We start from the raw sequence: 14,111 nt of genomic DNA, 5'->3' as shown, positions 1-14,111 counted from the left end.
GGAGAGAATAGCAGGCTAAAGTTCAGCCTTACCACATTCCTGGTGACACAGAACTATTGGAATTTCCATGCTAATATAATCTAAGAAGTGTAATGAAAAGTATATGGTCAGTTGGGTAGGCATTCTGAAATTTTGTTTGGACAAGCCTTAAATGGATTGGGTAGTGTTCAAGATAGGATAGGTTATACCTGGAAAGAAAGGGCCTGATGGGCCATTTCCCATTTCGAGGATCAGTACTCTTGGTATGAGTGCATATTGTCTCTGAAAAGAATGCAGATAAGGTGTGGGAAGTGGTGGGAGATAAAGAGAACCCCTGTGAATAAAAGTGAGTATTTGACTGTGCCTTTCACTCTTGCAAAATAGTACCAAACTTTAGTTACAGTTTGTCCTCATTTTTAATTAACAGTAAACTTGTTAGGTAAACTTGCTGAGTTTTATTTATAACAGTGAGACCCTATCAATTCCTGTGCAAGAGAACCAGCTGAATGAGAATGGAAGCAACAAGCAAGTGGCAGATTGTAGCTGTGATGTTTCTGCATTTAGTGCCAGTGCACCAGCCTCATCACTACTGTTATTGGGTACTGTGACTGACAACTGTAATGCTGGTCCCTCTTTAACAAGTCATGAAGTCAACACACTTGACGATTTGCCTGATCAAACTTACCAAAGTGATGGAGAGCTGGACGACCTTGATAATACCCTCATTGATGAGGAGTCCACTCGTTCCTCAGTTCCCTCGTCAGTAAGTGTGAGTTTGTGATCTTTTTATAAATATATTTTTTTTAAGCTTACTCCACGGGGCTTGATACTCATCAGGGGTCAACTCAAATAGGGATAAGTCAATTATTGAATCAAACCAAAATTTGCTTTGGTTCAGGGTGAATATTTTCTGGAATAGAAAAATGGATGTTGAGTTTGCCATTAAGCCGGAGGTGTTAGTGACAACTGTCATTTGGTTTCGCCTTGATTCATTCAACTCCAGATCTTTGCACATATCACTAATACAAGAACACAAGAAATAGGAGCAGGAGTAAAACATATGACCCGTTGATCCTGCGCTTCCATTCAATACGGTCATGGCTGATCCCACTCCCCATATTCCGTGATTCCCTGAGAGACCAAAAATCTCTCTCGTAGCCTTAAATATAGTCAGAAATGGAGCATCCACACCCTCTGGGGTAGAAAATCCAAGGATTCACAAGCCTTTCAGTGAAGACATTTCTCCTCATCCCAGTCCTAAATGATTGTCTCCTCATCCTGAGTATAAAATGTTGGGGGACTCGCAGTAGATTTTTGCCAGTGATAAAAGCATAGAAATGGTGAAAGGGTGAATTGTTCCAATGCAGAAGCTATCCTTGAGGGAGATTAAGCTATTTGATTTTCTCTTGCAGGATTTGTATTCATCCCCATCGATAGGTGATGGAGCCATCAAAATACAGAAGCACAAATGGCAAAATGTGAAAGAGGAATCTGAAATGAGGCAAAAGTTGATTGTTTTACAAAATGAAAACCAAGTAAGTTTTTCCAAAAATTATTTAATTGGCAATGCATTCAATCCTGTTGATATGCGATCACAGACCACAAGCACCTCTGTTGGAAAATTATACTGGATTGGTAATTTTGCAACTATTTTACTGGTTGCTGTTGACAGAGGGGATTTTCTGGCTTTACAAACAAAACATTTTATTTCAGCATCTGTTTTAATTGTTTGAAATTTTTACAGGCTCTTGCAAGAAATTTAGAACAATTGATGATTAAACTGAAGGAAGAGCAGCAACAAAGAACCCGCACAGAAAATCGGTATTTAAGAGTCCAAGAGCATTATCAGCTAGAAATATCTAGGTATGTCTCAATATAGAATATGCCCAGTGTACACCTCATAGTCAAGATACAAAATACATTGGCCTGGGTTTTGTGGCCAGTGATGAAATTATGACACTTATGCCACTGACTTCAAAGAAAGCTGCCCACAAAGATCTAGTGAGCTGTGTGGTGTGGATTTCCTCTTTCTCAACGTAAATTTCATTCTGGTGCCAGCTAAAGGGGATATCTAGAGTCCAGTACCTGTGATGTTGCCAAGCAGCCAATCACATTGAAGAATTCTCACAGGCAGCAAACCAGGAAGTAAAGAGCAGATTTTATCATTCACTGCCTATAATTTTTCAGAAAGTGAAAATGAAGATTGGGGCACGTGAATAGGATTAAGTTAAAAGCTGAAATATCATAACTTTTTAAAAAAAAACAGCTTCATTATTTTAATCTACAGAATTTTTATGGAAGGGAGAAATATGACATTCGATAAATATAAAATTAGTTTTCCAAGACCAGAAAGGTTATTCAGTAACTGCGACTTAGTATGCCATTTAAAAAACTCATTTACACCTCCTTCAATGAGGCTTAACCTTTTCAAGAGATTTTACAGTGATAATAATCAAGTAAAAAGTGGAAGTTCATGCCAATACTTTTAGTTGATTTGTAGCCACATGGACTTCAACAGCACACCCTGTGGAGGAGTGGGGAAACACAGGCAACAACTTCTGAATTTCTTCATTTCACTGCCCACTTGTGGACACGAGAAGTTACTGTCAGTTTTCCAGAGTAATGACAGCACATGCTAACAGATCTGGTTCCATTACAACTGCAATATCTGGACTAATATATTATGTTATGGTATCCAATTCTTGTTCTTTGCACAGAAGCTGCAAGCCACAAAATGCCCCTTTTGAGATATGTAATGAAGCCAAAATGCCTGCTTTCAAAGGAAATTTTGGTATTCAGAGAGCATGGGGGGAGGGTCCTTGTACACAAATCACAGGAAGTTAACATGCAGTTACAACAGGCAAATGGTATGTTAATATTTATTTCAAGCGTGATGTAGTATAAGAGAAATAAAGTCATGCTGCAATTATATAATGCTTTGGGGAAAGACCAAAACTGTACACGTTTCTCTAGGATTGGTCCCCTTTCAAAAGGAAGGATATAGTTGTCTTAGAGGGGCTGCAACAAAAGTTCACTAGATTGATTCTTGGGATGAAAGGGCTGTCCTATGAGGAGAGGATAAATAGAATTCTATGGCGTTTACAAGAATAAGACATGATCTCATTGACATGTATCACAGGTTAGATGTTGAAAGGCTGCTTCTCCTGTTTGAAGACTCTAGAACTAAGGATCATGCACTAAAGATAAGAGACCAAGCTTTTAGGACTGGGCTGAGAGGAAATTTCTTGACTCAGCAGGTTATGAATCTTTTGAATTTTCTACCCCAGAGGGCTGTGAATGCTCAGTAAATGAGTATATTCACGACTGAGATTGATGGATTTTTGGGCACTAAGGAAATTGGTAAATATAGAGATAGTGGAGTTGGGGCAGAAGTTCAGCCATTACAGTTGAATGGCGGAGCAGGCTCAATGGACCTTACTGTCTACTTCTCTTTCTTATGTTGCTATGACATTTTTACTTGTGCCCTTCAGATTGAACCAGCAAATTCAAAGCAAAGACGAAGAAATAAAGAAAATTACAGCACAGTTCGTAAACGAACGGTAAGGTCTCTGCCAAGCCACAAACATCAATTAGTGCTTTAATAAAATATTACTCTGATTTGATAAGCTGTGAAAATGAAGGATAAGCCTGAAAGTAATCCAGCAGTCTCAGCTGTTTTGTCAGACAAGATGGAGATGGTGGTGTAGTGGTAATATCACTGGCCTAGTAATCCAGAGGCCCAGGCTAATGTTCTGGGACATGGCAGCTAGTGGAATTTAAATTCTATTAATAAATCTGGAATATAAAGCTAGACTCAGTAGTGGTGACTGTGAAACTTTCATTGATTGTCATAACAACCCATCTGGATCACTGATGTCCTTTAGGGAAGGAAATCTGCCATCCTTACCTGGTCTGTCCTACATTTGACTCCAGACCCACAGCAATGTGGTTGACTCTTAGCTGCCCTTTGAAATGGCCCATCAAGCCACTCCGTTCAAGGGCAACTAGGGATGGACAACAAATGCTGGCCTTGTCAGTGACACCCATATCCCATGAAAGGATAAAGAAAAAATATAATGCGATGTAGTCAATTATTTCAACCAGACCGATTTCACTTTCTTTTTGAGTTCAGGATTAATGTTCCAATGCACATTTGGAAAAACAACATAAGGAATTCATGTTCATTCTGTTTCTCCACCACCCACTCCTGCTCCCCTACCAACCCCCCCCCCGCCCCCCGCCATGAAAAAAATGTCTCCTGCTCTCATATCACGAGTAGGTAATTCTTTGGAGGAAATGTGACTTACCTGGGCTTCCCTTGTGATGTGAACAGAATCTATTCCCTAACTGATAGATGAGGCAGTGTGAACAAGAAAGGACAATTGAGAGGCAACGTAGAGAGGCATGAACAAATTTGGCAATAACCATATAGTGTAAAGGGATTCAAGTAAGTAATAAAAGAGATGGTGAAAAAGCAAGTAAATTCAAAACAGCAGTTTCAAAATAGGTGATAACCAAATAAATCACCAAAGAGGAAAAAAGGAAAGAATTGAGTTGGAAATGAGAATAGGTTGGAATAAGAGAAACAGCAAGAAGAAACAAAAACAAAGGACAGCAACACGACATTAAACAGGCAGGCAAAAAGGCCAAGTGGCGGCCTTTGCACTTTTTAGGGAACCTCATCCACGGGCGGGATGAGGTATCCTAAAGCAAGTAAAAATAAAATAAAAATTCTAATATTTAATTAATAACATGACAAGAGTCACATGAGGGGACATGTTTCATTACATTTTTATTTTCTTTACTTTTTTTATAACTCATCTCCCTGGGGCAGCTCTGTGCCTCAGGGAGATTATGAAGCATGCGCATGCATGAAGTTCACGCTCGCCCTCGTCCCCCCCACCTGCACAGGGAGCGCTGCCGCTCACATTTCACGCTGGGCGGGCCTTAATTGGCACGCCAGCATTAAATCGCTTTCCGGCCCCGATTGTGGGCGGCGGTCGGCTTCCTGACCACCCCCACATGCATGAAATTCTGCCCCTGATGTAAGATAGGGACAATAAATGAAACATTTGATAGCAGTCACAGTCCACATCAGTACCAAAGACAGGTAGAAAGAGGGGTGCGGTCCGGCAGTCAGAGTTTAGGGAGCTAAGAGGGAAATTAGCAAGCAGGACCTCAAAATTAATAATGGATTGTTCCCAGTACCAAGCGCAAATGACTATAGAAATAGGAGAATAAAGCAGATAAATGTGTGACTGGAAAGATGGTGCAGAGGGAGGGCTTTAGATTCCTGGGACATTGGGACTAGCTCTGGGGGAGATGGGACCTGTACAAACTGGATGGGTTGCACCTCAACAGAGTCGTCCTGGCAACAGCCTTGCAGGCGATTTGCTAGTGCTACTGGGGAGGATTTAAACTAATGTGGCAGGTGTGTGGGAACCAGGATTAAGGGGGGGTGGTGGGGGTGGGGTGTAATAATAAAGAGGAATGCCAAAGTGCACAAACTACTGGTAGAGACGCAGAGCACTGGAGGAGGGAATAGTAAGTTATTGGATAGGCTCAGAGTAAGAGGGGAAGTAAATAAGGATTACTGTGCACGTATGTGAATTCTTGGAGCATGGTAACTAAGATTGGTGAGTTGCAGATGCAGATAGCTGTGTGGAAATATGATGTTGTGGCTAAAGAGACCTGGCTCAAAGAAGGACAGGACTGGGTTTGAAATATTCGTGAATATAAGGTGTTCAGGAAGGATAGGAAAGGGGGAGGAGTGGCAGTATTGATTAAGGAGAACATTGCTACGTTGGAAAGGGAGGATGCCCCAGAGAAGTGAAGGACAGAATCTATTTGGCTAGAGCTAAGGAACAAAAAAGATGTAGTTACATTGCTCAGTGTAGTCTTTAGGCCGCCAGTTAGTGGAAAGGATGTAGAGGAACAAATTTGCAAGTAAATTACAGAGAGGTGCAAGAATTATAGGCCTGAATCTTGCGTTCATTGGGCGCGCGCGATTGGCAGACCCAGAAGTGGACGTGAAAAGCCCTTCTGCCCACGATCGGCCCCCGAATGCAATTTCACGCTGGCTGGCCAATTAACAGCCAGCCGGCGTGAAACACAAACTAAGAAAGGCTCAAAAACAACAATTTATACTGTGTGAAGAGAGTGCTGATTGGTTGGCAGTGGCATTGCCATGGAGAATGCACCACTGATGGTGACTGACAGTTAACAGCTAAGCATTGTTCGAAATTTAAACCAGGCAGCTTGACCCTGATTGGTCAAGGTATTGCCCTGAGGAATGAACCAGCAAATGGCTGTCACTTACTTTGTTTAGCTGAAACAGGCGCAATGTGTGTACAAGTTCTTTCTGTCTGCAAAGAACAGGGCCTTGTGTATTAATATACGTAGCTTCCAGTACACAGAAGTGCGCCATATTGCGAGCCCGACTGACAATCTTAAATGGGTTGTCTGCGTAATTCTTAGCACATTGAGGATTATTTAACAAATATTGTCCAATTGCGGACTTATATCTAATGTTGGACACTGTTTTGAGTTTTGCAGCTGCCATTCGCTAGTTTTGGAAAATTAAAACCAATGCCTCAATTATCTCAGTAGCCACTTCTTTTAAGGACCCAGGCACTTGTCAGCCAGCAGCTCCAACAATTTACTCAGTACCACTTATCTGGTGATTGTAATTTTCCTGAGTTCCTCCCTCCCTTCCACTTCCTGATTTATGGCTGCTTCTGGGATGTTACTTGTATCCCCTGTAGTGAAGACTGATGCAAAATACCTGTTCAATTCATCTGCCATCTCCTTGTTTTTCATTATCAATTCTCCAGACTCACTTTCTATAATGCTCACTTTGTTAACTCGTTTCTTTTTAAAATATTTATAGAAACTCTCACTATCTATTTTTTATTTTTCTGGTTAGCTTTCTCTTATACTCTAATTTTTCCCTCCTTATTAAGCTTTTAGTCATCCTTTGCTATGCCCTGTATTCTGTCCAACCTTCTGACCATCCACCTGTCTTTGCATAATTATATGCTTTCATTAAGTTTGATACTATCTTTAACCTTTCTAGTTAACCACGGATGGTGTGTCCGTCCCTTGGACTTTTTCTTACTCATTGGAATGTATCTATTCTGTGCATCCTGAAATATCCCATTAAGGGTTTGCCACTGCATCTCGATTGACCTATCCCTTAGTCTAATTTGCCAATTAACTTTAGTTAGCTCAGCTTTCATGCCCTCATAATTGTCCTTATTTAAGTTTAGAAACATGGTCTCAGACTCGCTCTTCTCTCCCTCAAACTGAATGTAAAATTCAATCGTATTATGGTGGCTGCTACCTAGGGGCACCTTCACTATGAGATTATTAATTAATACCATCTTGTTGCACTATACCAGGTCTAATATAGCCTGGCCTCTAGTTGGCACCCTGTGTTTGAATAAAGTTTAAGAAAAAAAATTGTCAGAAGAGTAATGATGATGACAGTATCTCCAAAATAAAACCATTATGCGTAGATTATATGAGCAATATAATCTTGCATTTAAGATGAAATTAGATTTGACATAGCATTAAAGACTAGATCAGTTTTAATCCATTATTAAATCTGCTTCAAAGCATAGTTGTCCTTTCAACAGTACACTTTATAAAATATATTTTTCTACCATTAATATGTTTGGGTGGGAATTTGCAAATTATGATTTAATGGTTCAAATTGAGGGAGCATTGAGGTGGGTATTGTAACCTCACTGTATTCACATTATGCTGTTGATCATAATTATTGATGCCAGCCCACTTAGGCCAAGCTTCAATGGTTCCCTCACTCATGTTTGACATGAACTAAAATATACTGCATTTTTATAGGGCTCAACACAAACAACACATCACGTTGTCAAAAAATAACAATCAGCCAATTTTGGGATGTAGTCATGTATGAACTCACTGGGCAGAGAAACTATTATGACAATCTAGAGCTGTGTAATAAAACACTAGCAATTATTTTCTGGGTTACTTCCAATATTTTTACCTTTCATTGTGGATCTTGTCTCCTTTTGACAACACCGAGCAGCCTGGTAATCCTCATGCCAATTAGAGCTGCAGCTGGGAAAAAAATGCCAAAAATCATATCAAATCATCTTTATAAAGTTTGCAGTCTGGTCTTAAAAAATGAATAATCTAAAAAGAATACCCTGGAGTAATATTGATGTTGAAATTTCATCTCTGCTTTAGGTGGCTATTATAAATTTGGTGGATTTAACTTGTGTGGTTGTAATGTCAAGTGAACTTGTTGATTGAAATATTGTCTGCTCCCAGGCATCTATTCAATTGGTAATGTTTATAGCTCTGTTGTTCTTTCTATGGCAGGTCACTGTGGAATAAGGATAAAGCTAAACTAGAAGACGTAACTGCAAAAAACATTGCAAAGTTAGTAGAGGCAACAAAGCGAGCAGTAGCTGCTGAGGTAAGTATTATTGCTAATCTTAGAACAAATTGTTCTAATTAGTGGATAAATTTCTGAATTTTGGAGGTGGTTTATCACCATATGAATATATTTTGTTAATTTTGATATTTTCAGCCATTAAAGCTGGCCGTGTTCGAGCCTGGTATTGTGCAGCTAGCTTATAGGCTTGTTTATTTAAAAAAAGTAAAATGTAAGTTTTGCCAAGATTAATTGTTTAAGAGTTTCCAATATAAATACAGCCATCTTTGAGGACTGATAACATTATCGGCATGTTTTAAATTACATCAAATGGGGTCATAGCACAAATTAAGTAGCTGCTCTTTTAATTGAGAAACAATGTGGCCAGCCATGATTAATAAGATAGTTTAGTTTAAGAATCAGAGTTAACGCCAGCTAAATGGCTTTCACTAAAAATAACATTGGGGGCAGAATTTTCTGCCTGTTGGGCGGGCCGGTCGGGAGCGGGCGTGGAGCCAATCGCCGCCCGCGATCAGTTGCACGCCGCCATTTTACGTGAGCGGGCCAATTAAGGCCCGCACAGCGTGACACACGGCCAATAGCACTCAGCGCTACCTGTGCGGGTAGGGGGAGGAGGGAGAGCTGGAGCCTGTGCTCTTTCGCGCATGTGCCTCAGGGAGATTAAGTCCATATTGCAAGTTTTAAGTAAAGAAAGATTAAAATTATTTAGACATGTCCGCTCATGTGACATGTTTACGAATTGTGAAAATTTTAAAAATTTATTTGATAAAATCTTCAGGAAACCTCATCCCACCCGTGGATGAGGTTTCCTGAAAAATGCAAAGGCCGCTTGGGCTCTTCGCCTGCCGCCAACCTTAAGGTTAGATGGGCAGCGTTGATAATTACTTTAATTGATTTTTTAATGGCCTTAACAGGCCTTTGACAGTTTGGCGGGCGCGCAGCTGACTCTGGCGCGTGCCTGCCGAACGAAAGACCTGAATGACGCGCGGTGACATCGGAACGTCACCAGGCGTCATTTTACACTTCGGCGTGCCGGGCCCGCCCCCACACGCTGACGTGAAAATTCTGACCTGGGTTTTCTAAAATCCTTCAAAGTAAGGTTAACAGACTTGGAGTGCTTGATTATACACATTCCTTAGCTGTACTAAAGTGAATGCAATGTGTTGTATTCTGGAACATAGTTTATATGGCAATTCTATCACCTAATGCTAATCTACATCCACTCCACTCCACAGTTATCATAATAGCCTGACAAACTTTCAACCTAAGTTGAGACTGAGTTTTGTGGCTAATCTGTATCATGTTTTCAGACAGAAGAGAAAGCTCGTTGAGGCTGCATAATCAAGAACTATACCCCATAAATGTTGCGAATCTCAGCTAGTCCCTGCAGTGGACTTGGTGGAGTTATTTGGAGTTTTTTCAAATGCACAGAGTCAAGGGTATTTCAGAATTACAGATTTTGTGTAACTGCATTCACATAGAAAATTATCTTAACCTCTATTGGCAGTTTGAATAATATACCTGCCAGTATTCATTCCCAGCAAGGATTGCTGCAACTGGAGTAATGACCTCCACAGCATGGGGGTGCTGAGGCCAATTCTCCCATCTCTAGTTTTACTCCAGATGAGGTCCACAAAGTGACCATATTATTGTTGCCCTTGTTTTTCTATTGGACAATCTGAGCAGTGCAGTTCAGGGTTCTGTTGGATTTGACGACAGCTGCCTAACAATAAGCCTAACCCTTTACAAAAAGGTCAGTGCCTCTCCCAAGTCTCAAGTCTCACTCCCTTGCTTATACTCATTGCTTTCCTCCCTTAATATGGACCTCCTGAAGTAGATTGTTATGCCTTGATGTACTATTGCATCCTGAATATCTACTAAATGGCCAGAATCTTCGGGTTGGCGTGCAGGGGCGGGCTGCGCTCGCAAACATGTAAAATGACGAGCGTGCATCCCGACGTCACCGCGCGTCATTCAAATCTTCAGTTCGACGGGCGCGAACCGGAGTCGGCTGCTCGCCCACCGAACTGTCAAAGGCCTATTAAGGCCATTTAACTATCAATTAAAATAATTAACAGAGCTGCCCATCCAACCTTAAGGTTGGCGGGTAGGCGAAGAGCCCAGGCGGCCTTCACATTTATCATGAAACCTCATCCACGGGTGGGATGAGGTTTCGTGAAGGTTTTTAAACTTTTAATAAAAATTTTTAATAAAATTCATAGACATGACCCAGCTCATGTGACACTGTCACATGAAGGGACATGTCTTAAAAATATTTTTTTTTTCTTTATTTACATTTTAAAAAATCAAACTAACCTCCCTGAGGCAGCTCCTGCCCATCCCCCCCAACGGGGAGAAAATTCTCCCCAATATGTTATGGAAAAGAAACTGTAAGCATTATCCTCTGGGTTGTCATATCCACAATAGATTCCATTTTATGGTGGAAACATGAACTCTCATGTTTGACTTTAACATAATTCATCAGGATTTTGTTATGTAATACATGTACGTGCTTCTTGTATATATTTAAATGTTTGTTGCAGGTTTTGTTTTTGGAGTGCCGTAGGGATCATGGCCTCTTCCAGTTGCAACAGGCTGAGCAAGATTGTTCAGCTCAGCTTAGGACAGCAGAAGATAATTTGACACGGTGAGAGAAATACCTCAATAGTTTTAACATAAATAAATGTGCAATTTATATGTTGTTCAAGGAAGCGTGTTATTATCATCAATGCCACTGCTGTGTTCTGGTGCCCCATTATCTTTCACGATAAATAGCTCAATTCAATGACCTTAGCAATTGAGGAGATTACCGTTTCTCAAAATTGGATAGAAATTTGTCAGGCAGGGTCTGCTGAGAATTGCTGTTCTTCCATGCAGCAACTTTATGAAAGATGCAGATTGGCTGACTTTGGCACTAGCTGATCTCCTAGCACATCTCCTTTTCAACCATCACTTCAGCCTTCAAATACTTAGATTAGTTTTAAAAAAAAACAACAAACATTGGACTTTTAGCTTGGAACAGTGAAGGTTTCTGTGTTCAGTATTCTGGGAATCACTGCAGATCATATCTTCTTTAAGGATTCTTCTGTTCTCTGAACTCTTCTTAAATATTTCATTTACAGTTAGCGTTTCAGTGAAACAGCAGTTTTGAAGTTTATCCATTAATATACATCAAAAACCCCACAACACACAATCTCTGCACCAAAAAAACCCAGAGAAAATACCCTATCTTAATGAGTTACTTCTGCATATAGTTTACCTTTTCTGTCCATTATGAAATGGCAGGACTTTTGCCTGACCGTTGGGGAATACTTCTAGGGGACTGAAGGTCTTCATTTGCAAGCATATACAAGCGAGATTTAAAATACCTGCTTTGTAAGGCCCAGTGACTTATCTGCTTTAAATTCTGCTCATTATAAAAAAATATGGTTAATGCTTATCGGTTTCACATCCTCCCTTACTGCCTCTGTTCTTTCATCCACCATCACTTATAAAATCTCTTGCAAAATATTTATTTCCTATTGCAGCTTTTACTATCATCCGCTGCAAAATCTTTCTCCTTCATTTCTGAGTGGTCAAACCTTCCTCTTAGCTATTGTTTTGTTTTACTTATATAATTATTATCTTTTATAGTATCCGCCAGTCTTGTGTCATATTTCTTTTTAGCCTTTCTAATTTTCTGCTTCATCTCCTTATCTGTTTAGTATTGCTAGCCTAACTTTATCAGATGCATACTTTAAATTTGTTTTCCCCTTGTTCACCTCACAGTATTTAGTACTACATATGCATCTCATTATCTCTTTACTTTTGTACATCTTGGCCCTATTTATAAAACTTAGGCTCCCATTTGCTTGTTTTATCAACTTTTAAATTCTGTTTTAAATATTTGTGTACTAAAACCCTAAATCTTTCTGTTCCTCTGCTCTTAGTATTTGGTATATTTATCTTATGTTTTTTTTTCTGAAATACATCATCTCTCATTTCTTTCCCATTCAATTTAATCTGACATCTGTCTTGATCTACCAGCCTGTTTATGTACATCTGGATTTGCTGACAGTCCTCTTTACAGTTATTCTCACTAGATACTATAAGAGAGGGAAAGAGCAAAACAATGGTTCCATTACTGACCTCTGGGGAATATCACAGATTATATTACTCCAGTCAGGAAAAATATCCATTAATCAGTACTTTCCATTTTCTGTCCTTCAGCCAACTTCTATCCATGGATCAACACTTCCTTGAATAACTAGGCCTTATATTTATCAGCAATTCTCTTACAACCCTCTTATCAAATTCCTTTAAAAAATGTATATATAGGTAATACCCACCAATCAATGTCATTTTTGTTTCAAATTTACAACTTACCTTTCACAAATGCGTACTGGCTTTTTTTTCTAGGTAAGTATTAACTTTATCCCAACTTATGGCCTCTAGAGGCTTAGCCAGCACTAATGTTAGGTTGCATGTGTTATAGTTACCTGGTTTAACACTTTCCCCCTTCTTTGAACAGAAGTGTTATATAAACAGTCCTCCTTACCAAGTCCAAATGATGAAAAATGCAAATACAGACAATTATCTCATCCAAAGAAAAACTATTTTGACATCACAAAAGCATTACAAGATGTAATGTGTGTTGAAATCTAATGAAAACCATTGTATCTCTTGGCTAACAGGAATTCTGAATCTGCTCATGTACGTGCAACAGTCGATGGTTGGCAAGCAATTGTAGCTGATATAAGAAACAAAATTGATTTTACAAAGGTGAGTGTTTTTTTTTCCATGCTAAATTGTTATAAAGTACTAACTTTGGCTTAGTGTCAATTTTTGTCTGATTACTCTTCTGTGAAGTCCCTTGGGAATAATCTACATTAAAAGTGCTATACAAAGGCAAGTTGATGTTAACTTGGATCAATTCAACCCCCAAGACCTACAAATTAAAAACAACTGCAAATGCTGAAAATCTGAAGCGAATGCAATCTATGCTAAAAGTTCTAAGCAATACTGGCAGCATCTACAAATGGAATGATAGGTTAACATTTTGAGTGAAATCATAAAGTTGTACTGAAATCAGGAAGTTGTTTTAAGCTCTTTTGTAGGGTTCTTCACAGAGTCACAGAATTGTTACAAAGCAGAAGGAGACCACTCAGCCAGTCATGTATGCACCAGCTTTCCAAATGAGCAATTCACCTAGTGCCGTTCCCCTGCCTTCTCCTGTAACCCCGCACATTCTTAATTTTCAGATAACAGTCTAATTCCCTTTTGTACCTACCTCCACCACACTCTCGGGCAGAGCATTCCAGACCACACCCATTTGCTGTGTGGAAAAGTTTTCCTCATGCCACTTTTGCATCTTTTGCCAAATACTTTAAACCTGTGCCCTCTCATTCTCAATCCTTCCATAATTGGGAACCTTCTCCCTATCCTGTCCAGATGCCTCATGATTTTGAACACCATTTATCAATCTCCTCACAGATTTATCTTCTCCAGGGAATACGTTTCCAGCCTCTTCGATCTGTCTATGCAACTGAAGTTCCTTATCCTGGATCCACTCTCATGAGTCTTTTCTGCACTCTCTCCTTCACCTCTTCACATCTTTCCTAAAGATGCCTTCATGTTTTTCCTAAAGTGTGATGCCCAGAACTGGATGCAGTACTCCAAGTGAGACCAAACTAGTGTCTTACATAAGTTCAAC

At 39.8% G+C, this 14,111-nt stretch overlaps 1 protein-coding gene across 8 annotated transcripts in view; it reads left to right on the top strand.

Moving 5' to 3' along the window:
* LOC144691685 (E3 ubiquitin-protein ligase DZIP3-like) overlaps positions 1-14,111 on the top strand; it is a 113,258-nt gene that overhangs the window by 80,689 nt on the left and 18,458 nt on the right. For all 8 annotated transcript variants that reach the window (XM_078560020.1, XM_078560024.1, XM_078560023.1 and 5 more), the window contains 7 exons: positions 448-748; positions 1,392-1,514; positions 1,724-1,842; positions 3,471-3,539; positions 8,344-8,440; positions 10,963-11,066; positions 13,093-13,180. In XM_078560020.1, coding sequence (XP_078416146.1) covers positions 448-748; positions 1,392-1,514; positions 1,724-1,842; positions 3,471-3,539; positions 8,344-8,440; positions 10,963-11,066; positions 13,093-13,180 — 901 coding nt within the window. The remainder of the gene's footprint in view (positions 1-447; positions 749-1,391; positions 1,515-1,723; positions 1,843-3,470; positions 3,540-8,343; positions 8,441-10,962; positions 11,067-13,092; positions 13,181-14,111) is intronic.

Source organism: Cetorhinus maximus, chromosome 16, assembly GCF_964194155.1.
Source record: "Cetorhinus maximus chromosome 16, sCetMax3.hap1.1, whole genome shotgun sequence".
Classification (NCBI taxonomy): domain Eukaryota; kingdom Metazoa; phylum Chordata; class Chondrichthyes; order Lamniformes; family Cetorhinidae; genus Cetorhinus; species Cetorhinus maximus.
Note: the sequence above shows the minus strand (reverse complement) of the source record. Positions and strands in the feature narration are given on the sequence as shown.